The sequence below is a fragment of the Engystomops pustulosus genome, chromosome 2 (assembly GCF_040894005.1).
Source record: "Engystomops pustulosus chromosome 2, aEngPut4.maternal, whole genome shotgun sequence".
NCBI classification, from domain to species: Eukaryota; Metazoa; Chordata; class Amphibia; order Anura; family Leptodactylidae; genus Engystomops; species Engystomops pustulosus.
Window position 1 is genome coordinate 205,150,729 of NC_092412.1, and position 14,940 is coordinate 205,165,668.

Genomic DNA, 14,940 nt, shown 5'->3' on the forward strand with positions numbered 1-14,940 from the left:
GTGGATGTCTGATATCTGTCAGGTGCTGAGTAACTTTGAGGAGTCAACACAGATGGTCAGTGGTGATGCCGCCATCATCGGCCTTACCATCCTGCTGCTTGGCCTGTTGAAAAACTCTCTGGTCAGCATGAAGTCAGAAGCTTTGCGCTCGTCACAAGAGACTGGGGAAGAAGATTCCCTTGTTGATAGCCAGGTCTGTTTCTCAGCGCATAGTGGAGGAGGATGAGAAGGAAGAGGAGGAGAATGTTGGCGAGACAGAAGAGGGGAGCATTGCTCAGTCCTTCACTGTTCAGCATGCATGGGCAGAAGAAGAGGAGTTGGAGGAGGAAATGGAGAGTCAGGCCAGTGAGGGGAGTGAATTCTTGCGCGTTGGTACTCTGGCGCATATGGCAGATTTCATGCTAGGTTGCCTATCCCGTGACCCTCGCGTTCAAAGAATTTATTCTTATTCTTAGAATGCATGAATACCAGCAGGCCCTGGTGCACAAGCTGAAACAGTATTTCCCTTCTGACAGCGCTAGCGGCAGAGGGCGTACTTCTGCGGGACAAGTAGCGAGGGAGAGTAGGCGAGCAGGTAGCTTGTCCAGCACTGGCAGGGGTACGCTTTACAAGGCCTTTACCAGTTTTATGTCACCCCAGAAAGACACTGTCACCTGTCCCCAGTCTCGGCAGAGTAGGGCTGATCTTTACAGAAAGATGGTGAGGGAGTACATAGCTGACCATACCATCGTCCTAACTGATCACACAGCTCCCTACAACTACTGGATTTCAAAGCTGGACATGTGGCACCAACTGGCGCTGTACGCCTTGGAGGTTCTTGCCTGCCCTGCCGCTAGTGTGTTGTCTGCGGGGGTTTTCAGTGCAGCTGGTGGCATCATCACCGATAAACGTACACGCCTGTCAACTTACAGGCTGACGCTTATCAAGATGAATAAAGCCTGGATTTCTCAGGATTTCCGTTCTCCACCAGGTGAAAGAAGCTCAACCTGAATAATGTATGCACTTCTCCTCCTCATTTTCCTCCTTCTCCTCCTCTTTGTACACTAAAGCATAGGAAAATGGCTATTTTTTGCAAGGGCCAACTGGCTCTAGCTATAGTATATAGTGTGTGTGTGTGTATATATATATATAACTCTATGTATTTAATTTTTCTGGAGGACCACCTACCTGCTCCTCTGGTTTGGTTTGAAAACTTTTTTGGACTGCCACATACAGGCACTATCCAAATTTAATTGTCTCCATAGCAGCCTCCACACGTCGTTTTTATAGCTGCCTCCACACGTTGTCTCCATTGCTACCTCCAAACATCATCTCCATAGCTGCCTCCCAAAGTCGTCCTTATAGCTGCCTCCATACATCGTCCCCTTAGCAAACGAGCAGTGTCGGGCAGAATTTTTGGTTGTTTTCAGGCCTTCCACATCAAACTTGATAACTTTGTTGCCACCCTGCTGTGTTATCCACAAAATATACTGGCAAACTTTTATCATTTACCGATATTATTTCAGCGCTTCTTGCGCATCTGTTTACATTCCTCTCACCCACCATAACCAAGCCAATTACTTATAAGAACAGTACTACACTTGATCTTTTACAAAAGGTTATTAGAAGTGCTGTTTGTAGCCCCCGCCCCCCACCCCCCCGCCTTGAAAATGATACTTTTTTCAAAGTATGAGAAAGCAAAAGGAAAGCGATGCACAAATCAGGCCAATACATAAAAATACAAGATATGTTCCAACAATAATCTCTTTATTAATGTAAACAAAACGGACAAAGTTACCATACACAGACATCTAAAAGCATTTAAAACAAAAATATACAAAAAGTGACCAATGTGGAGATCCCGGTCTGGATCGTCCACAAAAAACCTCTAAGTCCAGACACAAAATATTGTCTGTGCACCTCTACCCAGTTAGTGTAAACCTATAATAGATGTTACATACAATGCTCCTTATAAACTAATGGTAAATCATGGGCAACATTCTGCCCCAAGAACATGCTCTAATGAAGATCAGACAACCTCTAAAGTGCAAGTGCTACCAATATAACTATGTTTACCCTACTAGTAAGTAGAAAATGTATATGAAAATAAAAAAATTTGTGGAAAAACATGAGAAAAGTGCTGGGTGCAAGTGGGATAAAGTTAGGGATCTTACGGCATGTAAGGTAAAAAGATTCGCTCCTGTATGGTAGGTAGAGCATTGGGAACGAGGTGGGACTAGAGGTACACGGCTCCCCACGCGTATCGTCGTCCCAAGGACGACTTCCTCAGGGGTAGGTAACCATGGTCATAAGACACTCACCTTAAATAGGCCCTCCACTAAACTGTACAGGCGGCGCCAGTGCTGCATGAACCAATCTGCATGAAAACGGAAGTGATGTATAGGACCGGAAGTGGGGCTGGCGACGGAACAATGCGCATGCGCATCCCGGCCGGGATGTACGACATAGTAACCAAGGTAACAAAATAACAAAATGACCAAGTAGCTGTGATAACGGCGCACTGATCGGTTTGAGTCATTTATGTGCCCTAATGATGTGGTAAAATACAACGTCCCCCATGAAGTATCCAGAATATGCGGCGTAGTAGTCAGAGTAACAAGTAACCAAGTACATCTATATATAATATTTACAATATTTACAATGTGGTGAGGTACAGCATCCACCATCAAGTATCCGGGATATATACGGCGTGGTAATAAGGATAACAAGATACACATCTATTATCTCAAAACACCAAAAGGTTTCGAACACATAGGTGCAACCATGATAGTATGGTGGAATACAATATCCACCGCAGAGCGGTACAATATGATATGGTCTGACTTATTCGGCGTATATATAGAGAAGGGGGAGAAATGCATCACGAAGCCTAAGGCACGGCGCAATTGATCGAACAGGTATCACATGCATTCTATGCATATTGCATAGAGAAATGTGTAGTAGATGTAGTACAAGAGGAGAGGGTAAAAGATCAAATACCAACCATCCCCTGTTCCTGGTCAAATATGTAACAGCCTATAAATTCCGAATGTATACAAATTACGTGTGAACGTAAGCACACATGGGTTAACGCACAGAATTCCGGATATACACAAATTAAATGTGAACGTAAGTACACATGGGTTAACACACAGAGTTAAATCAAATGAAGCCCCTGAATAAATCGGTTAGTATGATAAGGGGTCACTGATTTACTGGCCCGCAGTATCATATGCTAATGCACTAGACGCAGCAGTGGAGGGCAAAAAGGGTGAGTGTTTAGTACAAAGTACAAGTACAAAAGTATATACAACATTGACATGGTTATTTGTCCTAATGTATCAATTGGCTAGTGCCTGTATAAACAATTTTCAAATCCTAATTCATGAAAGTATAAATCAAAAGTCCAAAAAGTCCAGGAAAAGTACGAGAAGGCAGAGATCCAGCTATGGCTCGGCGGAAGAGGATTCCCAGAGTCAAGATTCAAGAGTTCTCACCCGTCTACTGGGATTACAATATACTGTAGAATTTGAAGAATAGAGGGCAAGATGCGATCCAACAGGGAGGGGTAAGTATAGTCAAAATATACATAATTTAGGCAATCCATCCAGAGTACTGTGTCCCTAATATATTAAGGAAACACAAAAATACGTAAACAACATGCATGGTACTGTAATGTTAAGTATGAATGACGTGAGATAAGGGGAGACCCAAGCTAATGAGTGAGAGAGAGAGAGGTGACGTGGGGGAGATTGAGTGATCGGCGGACCATAAGGGCCCCGTAAGAAAGGGGTCATAAGGGCCCAAGCTACAAAAAAAAAAAAAAAAAGGGGTGAAATAAAGAGGTGCACTGTGAGGAAGGGGTCATAGGGACCCAATGACTAAAGGGGCAGGGTCCGTGCTATAACATTACAAATGTAATACTTTTTTCAAAGTAAATGCTTCTGGCCCCCAGGCCCATTTTGGGTAGGGAGGAGCCGAGAGACAGGGGCTTGGACAGGCGAAAGCTCGCCTGGCAGCAGACCGCCAGCTCCATCCCAAGATTAGGCAGCCTCAGAGGCATCCATGCATACTGCCCCTGCTGTTTCCTGTCCATTTCGCCTCCACGATCCTCCACAGCGTCCACCAATGTCTCCATGCGCAACTTTCAACTCTCTATACCTCAGATGCTGGAGCGCGAGGGGATATATAGCACATCATCCCCTTATCAAACGAGCTGTGTCAGGCAGAATTTTCAGGTGTTTCACCAGATACATAATGGAACTCGGCCCATCTGTCGCCGCCCTGCTGGAGACCTGAAGTTGCAATCATAGCAGTGCAATATGGATGCCCCATACTGTCGCTCTTAATCATGGAAGTCGTCTCCATGGCTGCCTCCACATGTCGTCCCCTTTATCAAAAGAGCTGTGTCAGGCTCATTTTTCGGGTGTTTCACCAGATACGTTATGGAACTTGGAACCGTGGAAAATCATTTCAATGCTTCATGCTCACCTCCTTTCGTTCCTCCATGCCGCCTTAACAAGGCAAAATACTGATACATACAGTGCTACACGTTATCCTCGCTAAAAGGAATTTTTTAAATTGGTTTGAAGCCTGAGTCCATTTAGGGTATGTCGCCATGCCACTCTCTAGCCTGCCGCTGCTGCCGCTACCTCTGCTTGCCGTCTTCTATAGTGTTGGGGTCAATTATTGGATGTTTTAGATGCTATCTAGCCTCATTCGGTCACTCTGTCATCGCCATTCTGTTGCATATAATTTTGGTATAATGGTGTGATTAAGCAGCCTCAGAGGCATCCATGCATGCTGCCCCTGCTGTTTCCTGTCCATTTCCGTGGTGTTTTCATCATTTTCTGAGGTTTCAAGGTGTTTTGCCAAGCTTCCCTGTGCAGACCCTTGGTCCCCTTGAAAAATGCTTGAGTCTCCCATTGACTTCAATGGGGTTCGTTATTCGAGACAAGCACTCGAGCATCGGGAAAAGTTTGTCTCGAATAACGAGCACCCGAGCATTTTAGTGCTCGCTCATCTCTGGTTTTATCATTACCAGCTATGCAGGGAATTGTCTGCAGGGTAAGTTTTTTGGAATTTCACTAGGATCATATGCTAACCAATGCTGCATACGTTCAGTACAGATCATTGTAGGTCTCTTTCGACAGATTTGGCTACTAATGTCTCTTGCCAACATGTCTAAGTCATGGACTACTCCTAGCCATTGATAATTATATCAGTGGGGGAAGGATGTAATCCTCAGTAGCGTTATTGATTACATCACCTTATGAGTCTTTTTAGCCTGCCAACAGTAAATGACACTAGTTCAATTATTCGATGATATGGGGCAGGGGTCGGGAACCTATGGCTCGCGAGCCAGATGTGGCTCTTTTGATGGCCGCATCTGGCTCGCAGCCAGGGCTCCTATCCAGGGGCATTACTACAGCCGTGGCATCTGCTACGCTGCCTGTCAAGACCAGGGGCCCTTATCTGGCCCCTGTTGTGCCCCTGGCTGTAGTAATGCCCCTGGATGTAATCAGCAGAGCAGCGCAGGGTCCGCGGGGTTAATTCAGGGGCGGCGCCTCTCTCTCCCTCCCTGCAGCAGTCTCCTCCGTGTGTGAGAGAGGGAGGGGAGGAGACTGTCTGCCTGCAGCCAATCCCGGGGCTGGATGTAGCAGCGCGGGAGATTCAGACAGAGGAGACCAGAGAGCTGCATACTCCAGAGACATCCAGCACCTGAGGAGAAGGAGTCAGCAGCCGGGGATCAGCCACAGATAAGTGCTCCCTCCCCCCCCCAGTGTCTCCTCACACTCTGCCTTAACCCCTTAGTGTCCTGTGTGCAGGAGCAGCTATGAAGCTCCTAAGTGTCCCTTACAGACCCCTCTGCATCATCCCCTCATATCATTCCCCACCACTGCATTTCTACATTAGTGTGAGGTTCTGCAGCAGCTGAGATACAAAATAGCTAGGACCTAAGACAAAATTGTGGTGCACGTCAGTAATAAATGTGGCGCATGGTCCGGCTTAGCAGTAACAGCAGTCTTGTGGGACACAGAGCAGCCGCCACATAAAACTGGCGCAGACACTTTAACAAATGTGTATTGGAATGTTCTGCGGGGGGTGGCGTGTGTATAATAATGTTCTGCGGGGGGTGGCGTGTGTATAATAATGTTCTGCGGGGGGTGGCGTGTGTATAATAATGTTCTGCGGGGGGTGGCGTGTGTATAATAATGTTCTGCGGGGGGTGGCGTGTGTATAATAATGTTCTGCGGGGGGTGGCGTGTGTATAATAATGTTCTGCGGGGGGTGGCGTGTGTATAATAATGTTCTGCGGGGGGTGGCGTGTGTATTATGTTCTGCGGGGGGTGGCGTGATCCCCGACAAAAATGCGGCCGCGGGACCCTCAGTAAATAAGCCCCATTGTACGGCTCTCGCAGAATTATATTTTAAAATATGTGGCACTTATGGCTCTCTCAGCCAAAAAGGTTCCTGACCCCTGATATGGGGGTTACTCAACTGTAACTTTTATACTTGAATATTCTGGCTTAAAAAACACACAAAAAAAGCAGAGCTTAGTTTTGATCTCAATTCAAATGTTATTTTGAGCTTTCCAATAAATTGTACAGTATATTACCTGGTGCCTTTTATAGGAAGTATAATTCCTAATTATTGCGAAATAAAAAGTTATGGCTTTTGGAAGGCATTAAGAAGTTAAATATTTGTGATTCCGATTCCACATATCCACTAAAATGGGGTGCTTGTATCAATGAATGTCCTCCAAATATATTTTTTTCTCTAGATATCTGTTTTTTGTTACATTTTTTTTATGTAGTTTGTAACTAGACTATTAACATGACTTATTACATACAATTGGTAAGTGGTGTGTCTTTGGCTTATTATATCGACATTTTAGAAACCAACATCTATTCTGCACGATCTAGTTAAACAATCCCTAAAAAGTAAACACTTGAAATGGACTTTCTCCTTGATCTGTTCTATACATTGCCACTTTGTTAAAGTTTTCCTGGTTGATTGTTAATTTTTAAAAGCAATCACTACAATTGAGTAGCATATGGCTTAGTCTACACTGGGTTGTGAAGAAGCCAACCATTAGTAGATGAGACCTCTACACGACTTGTAAGATACACTATAAAGATGAAAATTTATGCTATATACTAGGTGCAAAACAAGATTTAGTCAACCAGATCAACAGTTACTTTTTCTACTTTGTAGATATTCGTAACCCTGCGCTGTTCAAAATGACAAACCTTCTTCTTTTTTTGTGTGTGTGCTAGGTGTTACATGGCCATTCTAGCATTTCTACTCTTGGTTCTTGGTTTATGTGAACCAAATGAAGCCACCTCTCAGAAGCCAAATATATTGCTGTTCATGGCTGACGACCTTGGAATTGGGGAGATTGGTTGTTATGGGAATTACACGATAAGGTAATTGCTTATACAATTGTCTTTTTTATTTTACATACTAATATTATCTGTAATGAGAATTTATAGAATAAATTCACAAATCCGTTTCTTAGAGATTGGAAATTGATTTATAAAAAAAAATGTAGGAAATTTCAGAAAACTTTTGCGGTCGTTTAGCTCACTTAATTATCTGTCCTTTCTTACATTATACTGTATGTTCTCCACAAAACAAGTGGCAAAAAATCTCTACAGTGGGCATTTAAATGGTCCACTGCCTAACCCGACATAATGTGGCAGATCTATCAGAAGTGTTTGTGGTGTAAGACGTTGCAGAAATAGACTAAAGTCTTCTGCTGCACCAGATTTATTAAAATATCTGCTGCTAGATGATAAATCTGGTGTAGTATAATACTGTCTAGTCGTACTTCAAAATTCCTATAAATTGCCTTATTTGATGCCATAAAACCGCATCAAAATTCTGACACTCAAATTTTGGCCCGCTGACTTTTATAGGCCACAGCCCCTTTATTGAAAAAGTGGCTAAAAACTGATAACTTGATAAATGTGGTGCAGACAGTTTATTTTGGGTGCAAATTATAGAATTCTGAAATAAGTGTGCACAGCTACAGTAATGTGACCTCATCAACGGAAATACTGCGCATGAGCAGAGTCTGTGCAGCTACAGGGCACTGAAGAGAAGCTAGGTTCTGAAGAGAAGCTGGGTAAGAGGGATTAAAAGTGGGTACTGGGGCATGGAGTAGCCGTAGCTCACGCTCCATGGCATGGCTGCTCCACTCCCCAGGAGCCTGCATATTTCAAAGATGTTACTGCCAAACTGAAAGTTTAAACAAAAACAACAAAGGGCTGGGGCAGACTAAAGAAAGCTGCAACTGGATCCACCTTATTAGGTAGATCCATTATGGTGGGTTTTCTATTAATACATTATGCCATACACGTACACCATAATGCCATTAAGGCTACATTCACATGGACGTGTGCTCGCCCAGACATAGCCCAGGTGAGCACATGTTGGCAAACAGCACTTCCCAGCCGTACATACAGATAAAGATAGAGCAAGCTCTATCTTTTCCCATTGTATGGTATGGTGCCACCGTACTACTGCCGGGTCACATTAGCTGTCTATGGGGGCGCAAACTTGTGCCCAAATACATGTAACTATACGTGCAGTGTGAATGGGGCCTAAGAATGTATAAAGAGGGTATTGTCTCATTTAATCATTTACCTGCTGGCAGCGCAATGATGTCATCGGGGAGCTACAATCTATTCCCATGACAGCCTGGAGTCTTCTAGATCCTGCTGAATGACAGGAGGGACACTGTTATAAAAATCTGAACCAAATTATTTAGGTTTGTCCCACACAAATCTTTATAAAGTCATAAGTAAAGCAATAACTGCCTGTAAATAGGAACATTAAAATATTAAAATTTTAATGTTCCTATTTACAGGCAGTTATTGCTTTACTTATGATTTTATGAGGGACACTCTTATAGATCCATAGTAAATTCTCCATATACTGCAATACTGTAGTATTTCGAGCTTAGAAGTACTGAAGAAATTGCAATTTCTTGGGCACTACCAGACCTGACGTAGTTTTGCCCGACATCGAGAACGCAACAGCGGGGAGAGTCAACTCCACCACATTTGGATTTTCTTTTCAGCTTCTCAGAACATTGCACTACTGCTGCCACTAGAAAATTTAATTCATCCTGCATATAGCAGATTTCTTTAATGCATATGTAAACTGAATACTGAAAAGTGTTTGGAATGTGAAAATAAAAAAAAAATGGAAATGCAAAATGTGGAAAAGTCCTGGCCTAAATGGGGTTAAAGGAATTTATCCTGTAATCAACATGTATCACTTATTTACTGTGTAGTTTCCCCTTCCACTAACAATTAGAAGAACAGGTGTACTAGACCCCATAATGTAGTGTACATGTGTGACCAATGCACCATTCCCTGTCTACTGAGTAGCCACACTCTGTCTTCAACTGTAGCAGAGTAGTGACTGCCCACTACCGGTGCATTTATGCTGGGGCCTCTGAGACCTCCATTTTCATGATCAGTCCCTCAGTGATTTGTATATTGAGAAACTTTTACCTATTTGGTTTATTTTTGTTAACATTTGTATGAATTTTAGGACTCCTAACATTGATAGACTGGCATTGGAAGGTGTAAAATTAACTCAACACATATCTGCAGCATCTGTATGTTCTCCAAGTAGATCAGCATTTCTTACTGGCCGATATCCTATTCGAACAGGTAAAAAATATGTACTTGTTCGTTTTAGCCACATCCTTTCTAACTTATGAAAATTACATTTTTGATGCCGTATCGTAGAAAAAAAATGTTGACTACTCTAGAAATTTATGAATATCTTTATATACAGCATAACAGCGGTTCAAAGTTAGTTGTATTATCATTTCTTATTGGCAGCAAAAAGTGTTCACAAATTTCTTTGTTTTCACAGGTGTGTTACTGTTTGCCGTTGCTGTTTCCCACATTTATCAGGACTTCTACACCAGAAAACTGGCTTAGAAGCCCTGAAATACATTACATTGATAACTGCCAGTACCAATACATTGAAAACTGCCAGTCATTTTGACTTTTAGCCCCTTTACGGCAGCTCCATGCCAAGGGAGCTTGGAGGTTGTGAAAGGGGGTGGGGTCAGCAGCAGAGTGGGCGGTAAAGAGGTGTTCTTGCCCTCAAATGCTCATTCGCTGCTGCCAGCAAACTTTCACAAGTGAAAGTTCGAATCCTTCAGCATATTTCTTTACCAGGTACAATCTGGAAAAGAAATGCATGCTGTGCTTAAGCCTTTCAAAGTGTCTGGGGGCATTAGAGGGGCAGGGATTTTTTGTATATGCCGGTTCATGCTCTGGCATATAATAATTCTCCCCCATTGGTAATGGTTACATTATTCTTGTAATATTATATGACATGACTGACTCTTCTGCACTTCTGAATCCATTTAGGTATGAATGGCCATGATAATGGTGGTAAAAGGGTTCTGCTATGGAATGCTGCATCTGGAGGACTTCCAACAAATGAAACTACATTTGCAAAAGTTTTGAAAGAGCAGGGTTATTCTACAGGAATTATTGGTAAGCATTTGGTTCCTTTTTTTAAATAAAAATGTCATATATAGCGGGTGCATATACTTTACATCACCACTGAGCCTCTGTATACAGTATTGTGCCGAACCAGAGAGGAGTGTCTATAGAAGGTTTTTTTTTTTAATTTTTAAATACCACGCCCATATTTAAAAACCCATGATCCTGAACAACCCCTTTGAAGAAGTTATATGATGGGAACATATTGTTGACACACATTAAATGGCCTCTTAGCGAATTCCTGGCCATAGCAGCAACCTGTCGAAATGGCGATTGTCTGACTAGCATTTCATGTGTGCAATATATGACCAGAGGTAGAGAATTGGGGGGGGGGGGGTCTATGCAGAATCAGAACATGGGAAGCAGGGAATTGATGATGTAAGTATTGCATCTACTTTAACCCCTTAAAGGTATATTGTCATTGTTTTGACTTCAGCTAGATGGGCCCTTTTTTATTGAATGTAGTCTTTTTATGTTTGGACAGCAAGGTATCTGTCTAACTGTTCACAACAAAAATTCATGATTTTCCCTTACTTCCCTTAATTCACTAGTATCGTAGGGTCCATACAAAAGGTTATTGTTTTCTTTCAAATTTGAACTAGGCTTCAGATTTCTTTTCTTATTATTCTAGTCTACCAGTTGCCAAAAAGTCCCATTAGCTAAACTATCATTATGAAGAACACTTTATAAGCTTTCTAGACATAAGTATACGTTTTTTACTTGTGAGTTGATTTGCAGCTGATTGGACGCAGGTGGGAGCAGTGTACCAACGTGGTCTAATCACTGAGCATTCAAATCATTGGATTAAACAGAACTCCTAAATGGAACATCAACAAAGCTAAACAGATGAGCTCTGGCTTATGGCACCAGAACAGTTTATGTACATTTTGAATCCAAATAACACCAGGTTACTATACCTACCTGGGGAGTTTTGCGTATCGCCCCATCTGCAGGTTTGATAAGACTGAGATCCAGGCAATCGATTGTCCTGCTCTACAGATTCTGTAAATTTTGCCATAACCTGACTAAGATGCATCATAACTTCATAATGCTCTTACTTCTCATCAAAGAATAGTAGGGTCAGAGAATTAGATGTTCACATATGCATAAATTTAACACCTTGGCAAGGATGAAAGAGAGGTATCATGGGGTTCTGAACAAAGAAATTACTGGTAAATCATATTTTTTTAATAACTTAGACATAATTTGTGGTTATGAATCCCCACTAATAGAGAAGGGTTAAGGGGTTTCGTTTACAAGCCTTGAAAATTTCAGAACTAGCTATTTGGGAAAAGGGTCAGATGACATGAAACCTAGCCACTGCAATTATGAGGATATTAAAATTCCCAGGAAGGCTTCCCAAGAATTCTTGGCTGGGGCAGGTAACTTTTAACTTATGTCAGTTGAAAGGGGTATTCATTTTTTCCCTTTTTATTTTATAACTGGTTTATGTACAGAATGTATATATGTATGTACTGTGTAAATTCTGGGTTAGCATTTTTTTTTTATCTGACAATTCTGTCTTCTCGTTTGCACTGTCCATTTTGTGTATTAAACCCTTAAAATTTATTATGTCTCAGTTTGTAGCCTTAAAGAGTGTAAATGTCAGAAGAGATAACGTTTCCAATTGTTAAGTAATCATGTAGCTAATTGGGTTTTCTGTAATCTGGGTTTCCAAATTGTTAAGGCTTTCTCTAGACAGGTGCCCATTTGCCTTCTCATTAATAATTAAATGGGAGTAATACAGATGGTGGCAGCAAGGATTGAAGAAGGTGCCAAAGCTGAGAGAGTAAAATTTAGAGTATAGGGGCTATCTTGCGCAGGTGGATGGGAATTTAGGTGCTAAATTTGAGACTCTAGCGTAGGTGCACCCCAGGATGTAGTTTGAGTGTGGGGTTTCATCATGCTTATCCTGGGGTGTTTCTTTGGGAGACATTGCATCCAGCAAGTCTGGCCAATGAGTCAAAACCGCAACTAATTTTGAAGCTAGGTATACAGCCATCTTGTAAATCAGATAATACTGGGTTAAGGGGGTTGGTCCTGTGTATGATGGTCATAGTACTTCACATTAGACTGACCCTCTCCTACATTCTCCACAAACTCAAATTCCTGTTTTTGTTTTCAAACAGGTAAATGGCATCTTGGGGTAAATTGTAACTCTATGGATTATTTTTGCCACCACCCATTAAATCATGGTTTTGATTTTTTTTATGGCATACCTTTCACATTGGTCAATGAATGTGAACCATCGAGGCCCGGTGAGATTGCTGTGGAATATAAAAAGAAGTTATGGTTTGATGCACAGGTATTCTTCATCACAGTGCTCACACTTATAGCCAACAAGAAATGGAAATTAATCGACATTACATGGACAGTTATTGTGATCTTTGCCCTATCTGGCACATTGTTTTTCATGTATTGGTTTATAGCCTTTGCATTCCAACCGTATTGGAACTGTTTATTTATGAGGAATCTTGAAATTGTTGAACAGCCAATGGACCTGAAAACAAAATCTGGACAAATAATTAAAGAGGCCAAGGCATTTATTAACAGGTAAAAATACTATTTGCATATACACAGCATTTTGCTCTAAGGACAGTGTTTTTTTAATATTTTGTTACTGGTAAAACTTTAAATTGCCCATAGTCCATTCATCTTAGATGTTACATGTACACTAGAGATGAGCGAGTATACTCATGTTACACATGTTACACATGTTTGCAGATGTTTTACTTGGAAGAACACATTGGAATAACACTATTCTTCACTTTCCAGGTGTTCGCGCGTGTCTCCCGCTAGGTTCGGAACATCTGGAATGTGAAGAATATTGTTCTTTCAATGTGTTCTGCACTTAAATGGTCCTGTATTCACTGTTTTTAATGTTTTAATTCTATTCTTCACTTTGCAGCTGTGCGCGTATCTCCGAACCTATCGGGAGACACGCGCACACACCTGCAATGTGAAGAATAGAATTAAAACATTAAAAACCGTGAACACAGGAGCATTTAAGTGCAGAACACATTGAAAGAACACTATTCTTCACATTCCAAATGTTCGTGCACATCTCCTAACTTAGCGGGAGACACGCGCGAACACCTGCAAAGTGAAGAATAGTGTTATTTCAATGTGTTCTTACAAGTAAAACATCTGCAAACATCTGGAATTTTTTTTTTTTTGCACTGTTCTTTTACTGTTCAGTTTTATTAAAAAAATGCTCGGGTCTCCCATTGAATTCAATGGGGCTCGTTATTCGAGACGAGCACTCGAGCATCTGGAAAAGTTTGTCTCGAATAACGAGCACCCGAGCATTTTAGTGCTCGCTCATCTCTAATGTACACTTTTTTTTTTCTAAAGTCATTAAAAACCTGAAATATATTCATTATGGTACAAAATGTTAAATAAAAGTAAAAAACTATTTTGCTTAAATTATAGATGCTTTCTTGAACACATTATTTCCTTGGAAGGTCAATGGTTAGTGAAATGAAAACAACACTATAGTTTCCCAAACACTTGGAACAAGAAATCTTTACCTTAGGAAACCCATCCATGCATAATTTATTCCTGCATTTTTCTGAAAACTAGATGCACTGTTCCTCCTCCATATTATGTTGTAAATCTTTGGCTGTGTCCAATAGTTTGAATGCAGGGAAATCCTTAAAGAGAATCGGCCACCACACTTTCACATATACAGCCAGTGGCAGGAGTCCTATTAACTCACTGACACCCTTCTTTTACCAAAGAAATATTTTCCTTACATCCACATAAATTAACTTTATGGTATATTCCCTGGAATCAGGGAAGGCTTGTACTGCTCGGCCTCCCCCTCCATCTACTCCTCCCCATGTCCTATGCCTCTTCTCAGTATGTCATGTAACCAGGAAGAATCACATTAAATCGCAGAAGCCTTCATGGACTTTTACTCCTCCCCATCCTTCAAGGAATTCTACTTCTCCCCATCCTCCATGGAGGCTGCTGTGATTTCATGTGACCAGATACATACATGAAGTAGTAGTAGAACTAACGGGACCTTAGATGATGTCGTCCTGGTCACATGACTTTAAGTGGTCAATGATGAAACGGAGCCCTCCATACAGCAGAATATCATGGTCTGTCAACCAGGAGCAAGGAGGCAGGACATTGCGAGTTAAATTTACAATGTAGAACTCACATCAGGTGGGTTGGATATAAGTTTACAAACTGATTTTTAGCATTGGGGGAAACATATGGCGATCAGGACAATTCTTTTTAAGCATAGTTTTTTATGAAGTCTTTATTGTGGGTGGGTTAATTTGCATGACAGATTCGCTTTAACTCTGACGCAGGACATCAAATACCATTTGCTCAATGTTGCATCACAAATCTATGCATTACTATGAAAATAATTCACTAATTAAAATGTCAGTCATAGATGAGAATTACT

The 14,940-nt window shown here is 41.5% G+C and overlaps 1 protein-coding gene across 6 annotated transcripts in view; it reads left to right on the forward strand.

The window, feature by feature from the left end:
• LOC140119151 (arylsulfatase D-like) overlaps positions 1-14,940 on the forward strand; it is a 65,415-nt gene that overhangs the window by 27,050 nt on the left and 23,425 nt on the right. For 3 of the 6 annotated variants that reach the window (XM_072137867.1, XM_072137865.1, XM_072137868.1), the window contains 4 exons: positions 7,260-7,409; positions 9,547-9,668; positions 10,383-10,511; positions 12,650-13,073. In XM_072137867.1, coding sequence (XP_071993968.1) covers positions 7,267-7,409; positions 9,547-9,668; positions 10,383-10,511; positions 12,650-13,073 — 818 coding nt within the window. In that variant the 5' untranslated portion in view covers positions 7,260-7,266. Of the gene's footprint in view, positions 1-7,019; positions 7,102-7,259; positions 7,410-9,546; positions 9,669-10,382; positions 10,512-12,649; positions 13,074-14,940 lie in introns of those variants that run through there. The other 3 variants (XM_072137866.1, XM_072137870.1, XM_072137871.1) reach the window with 3 other exon arrangements.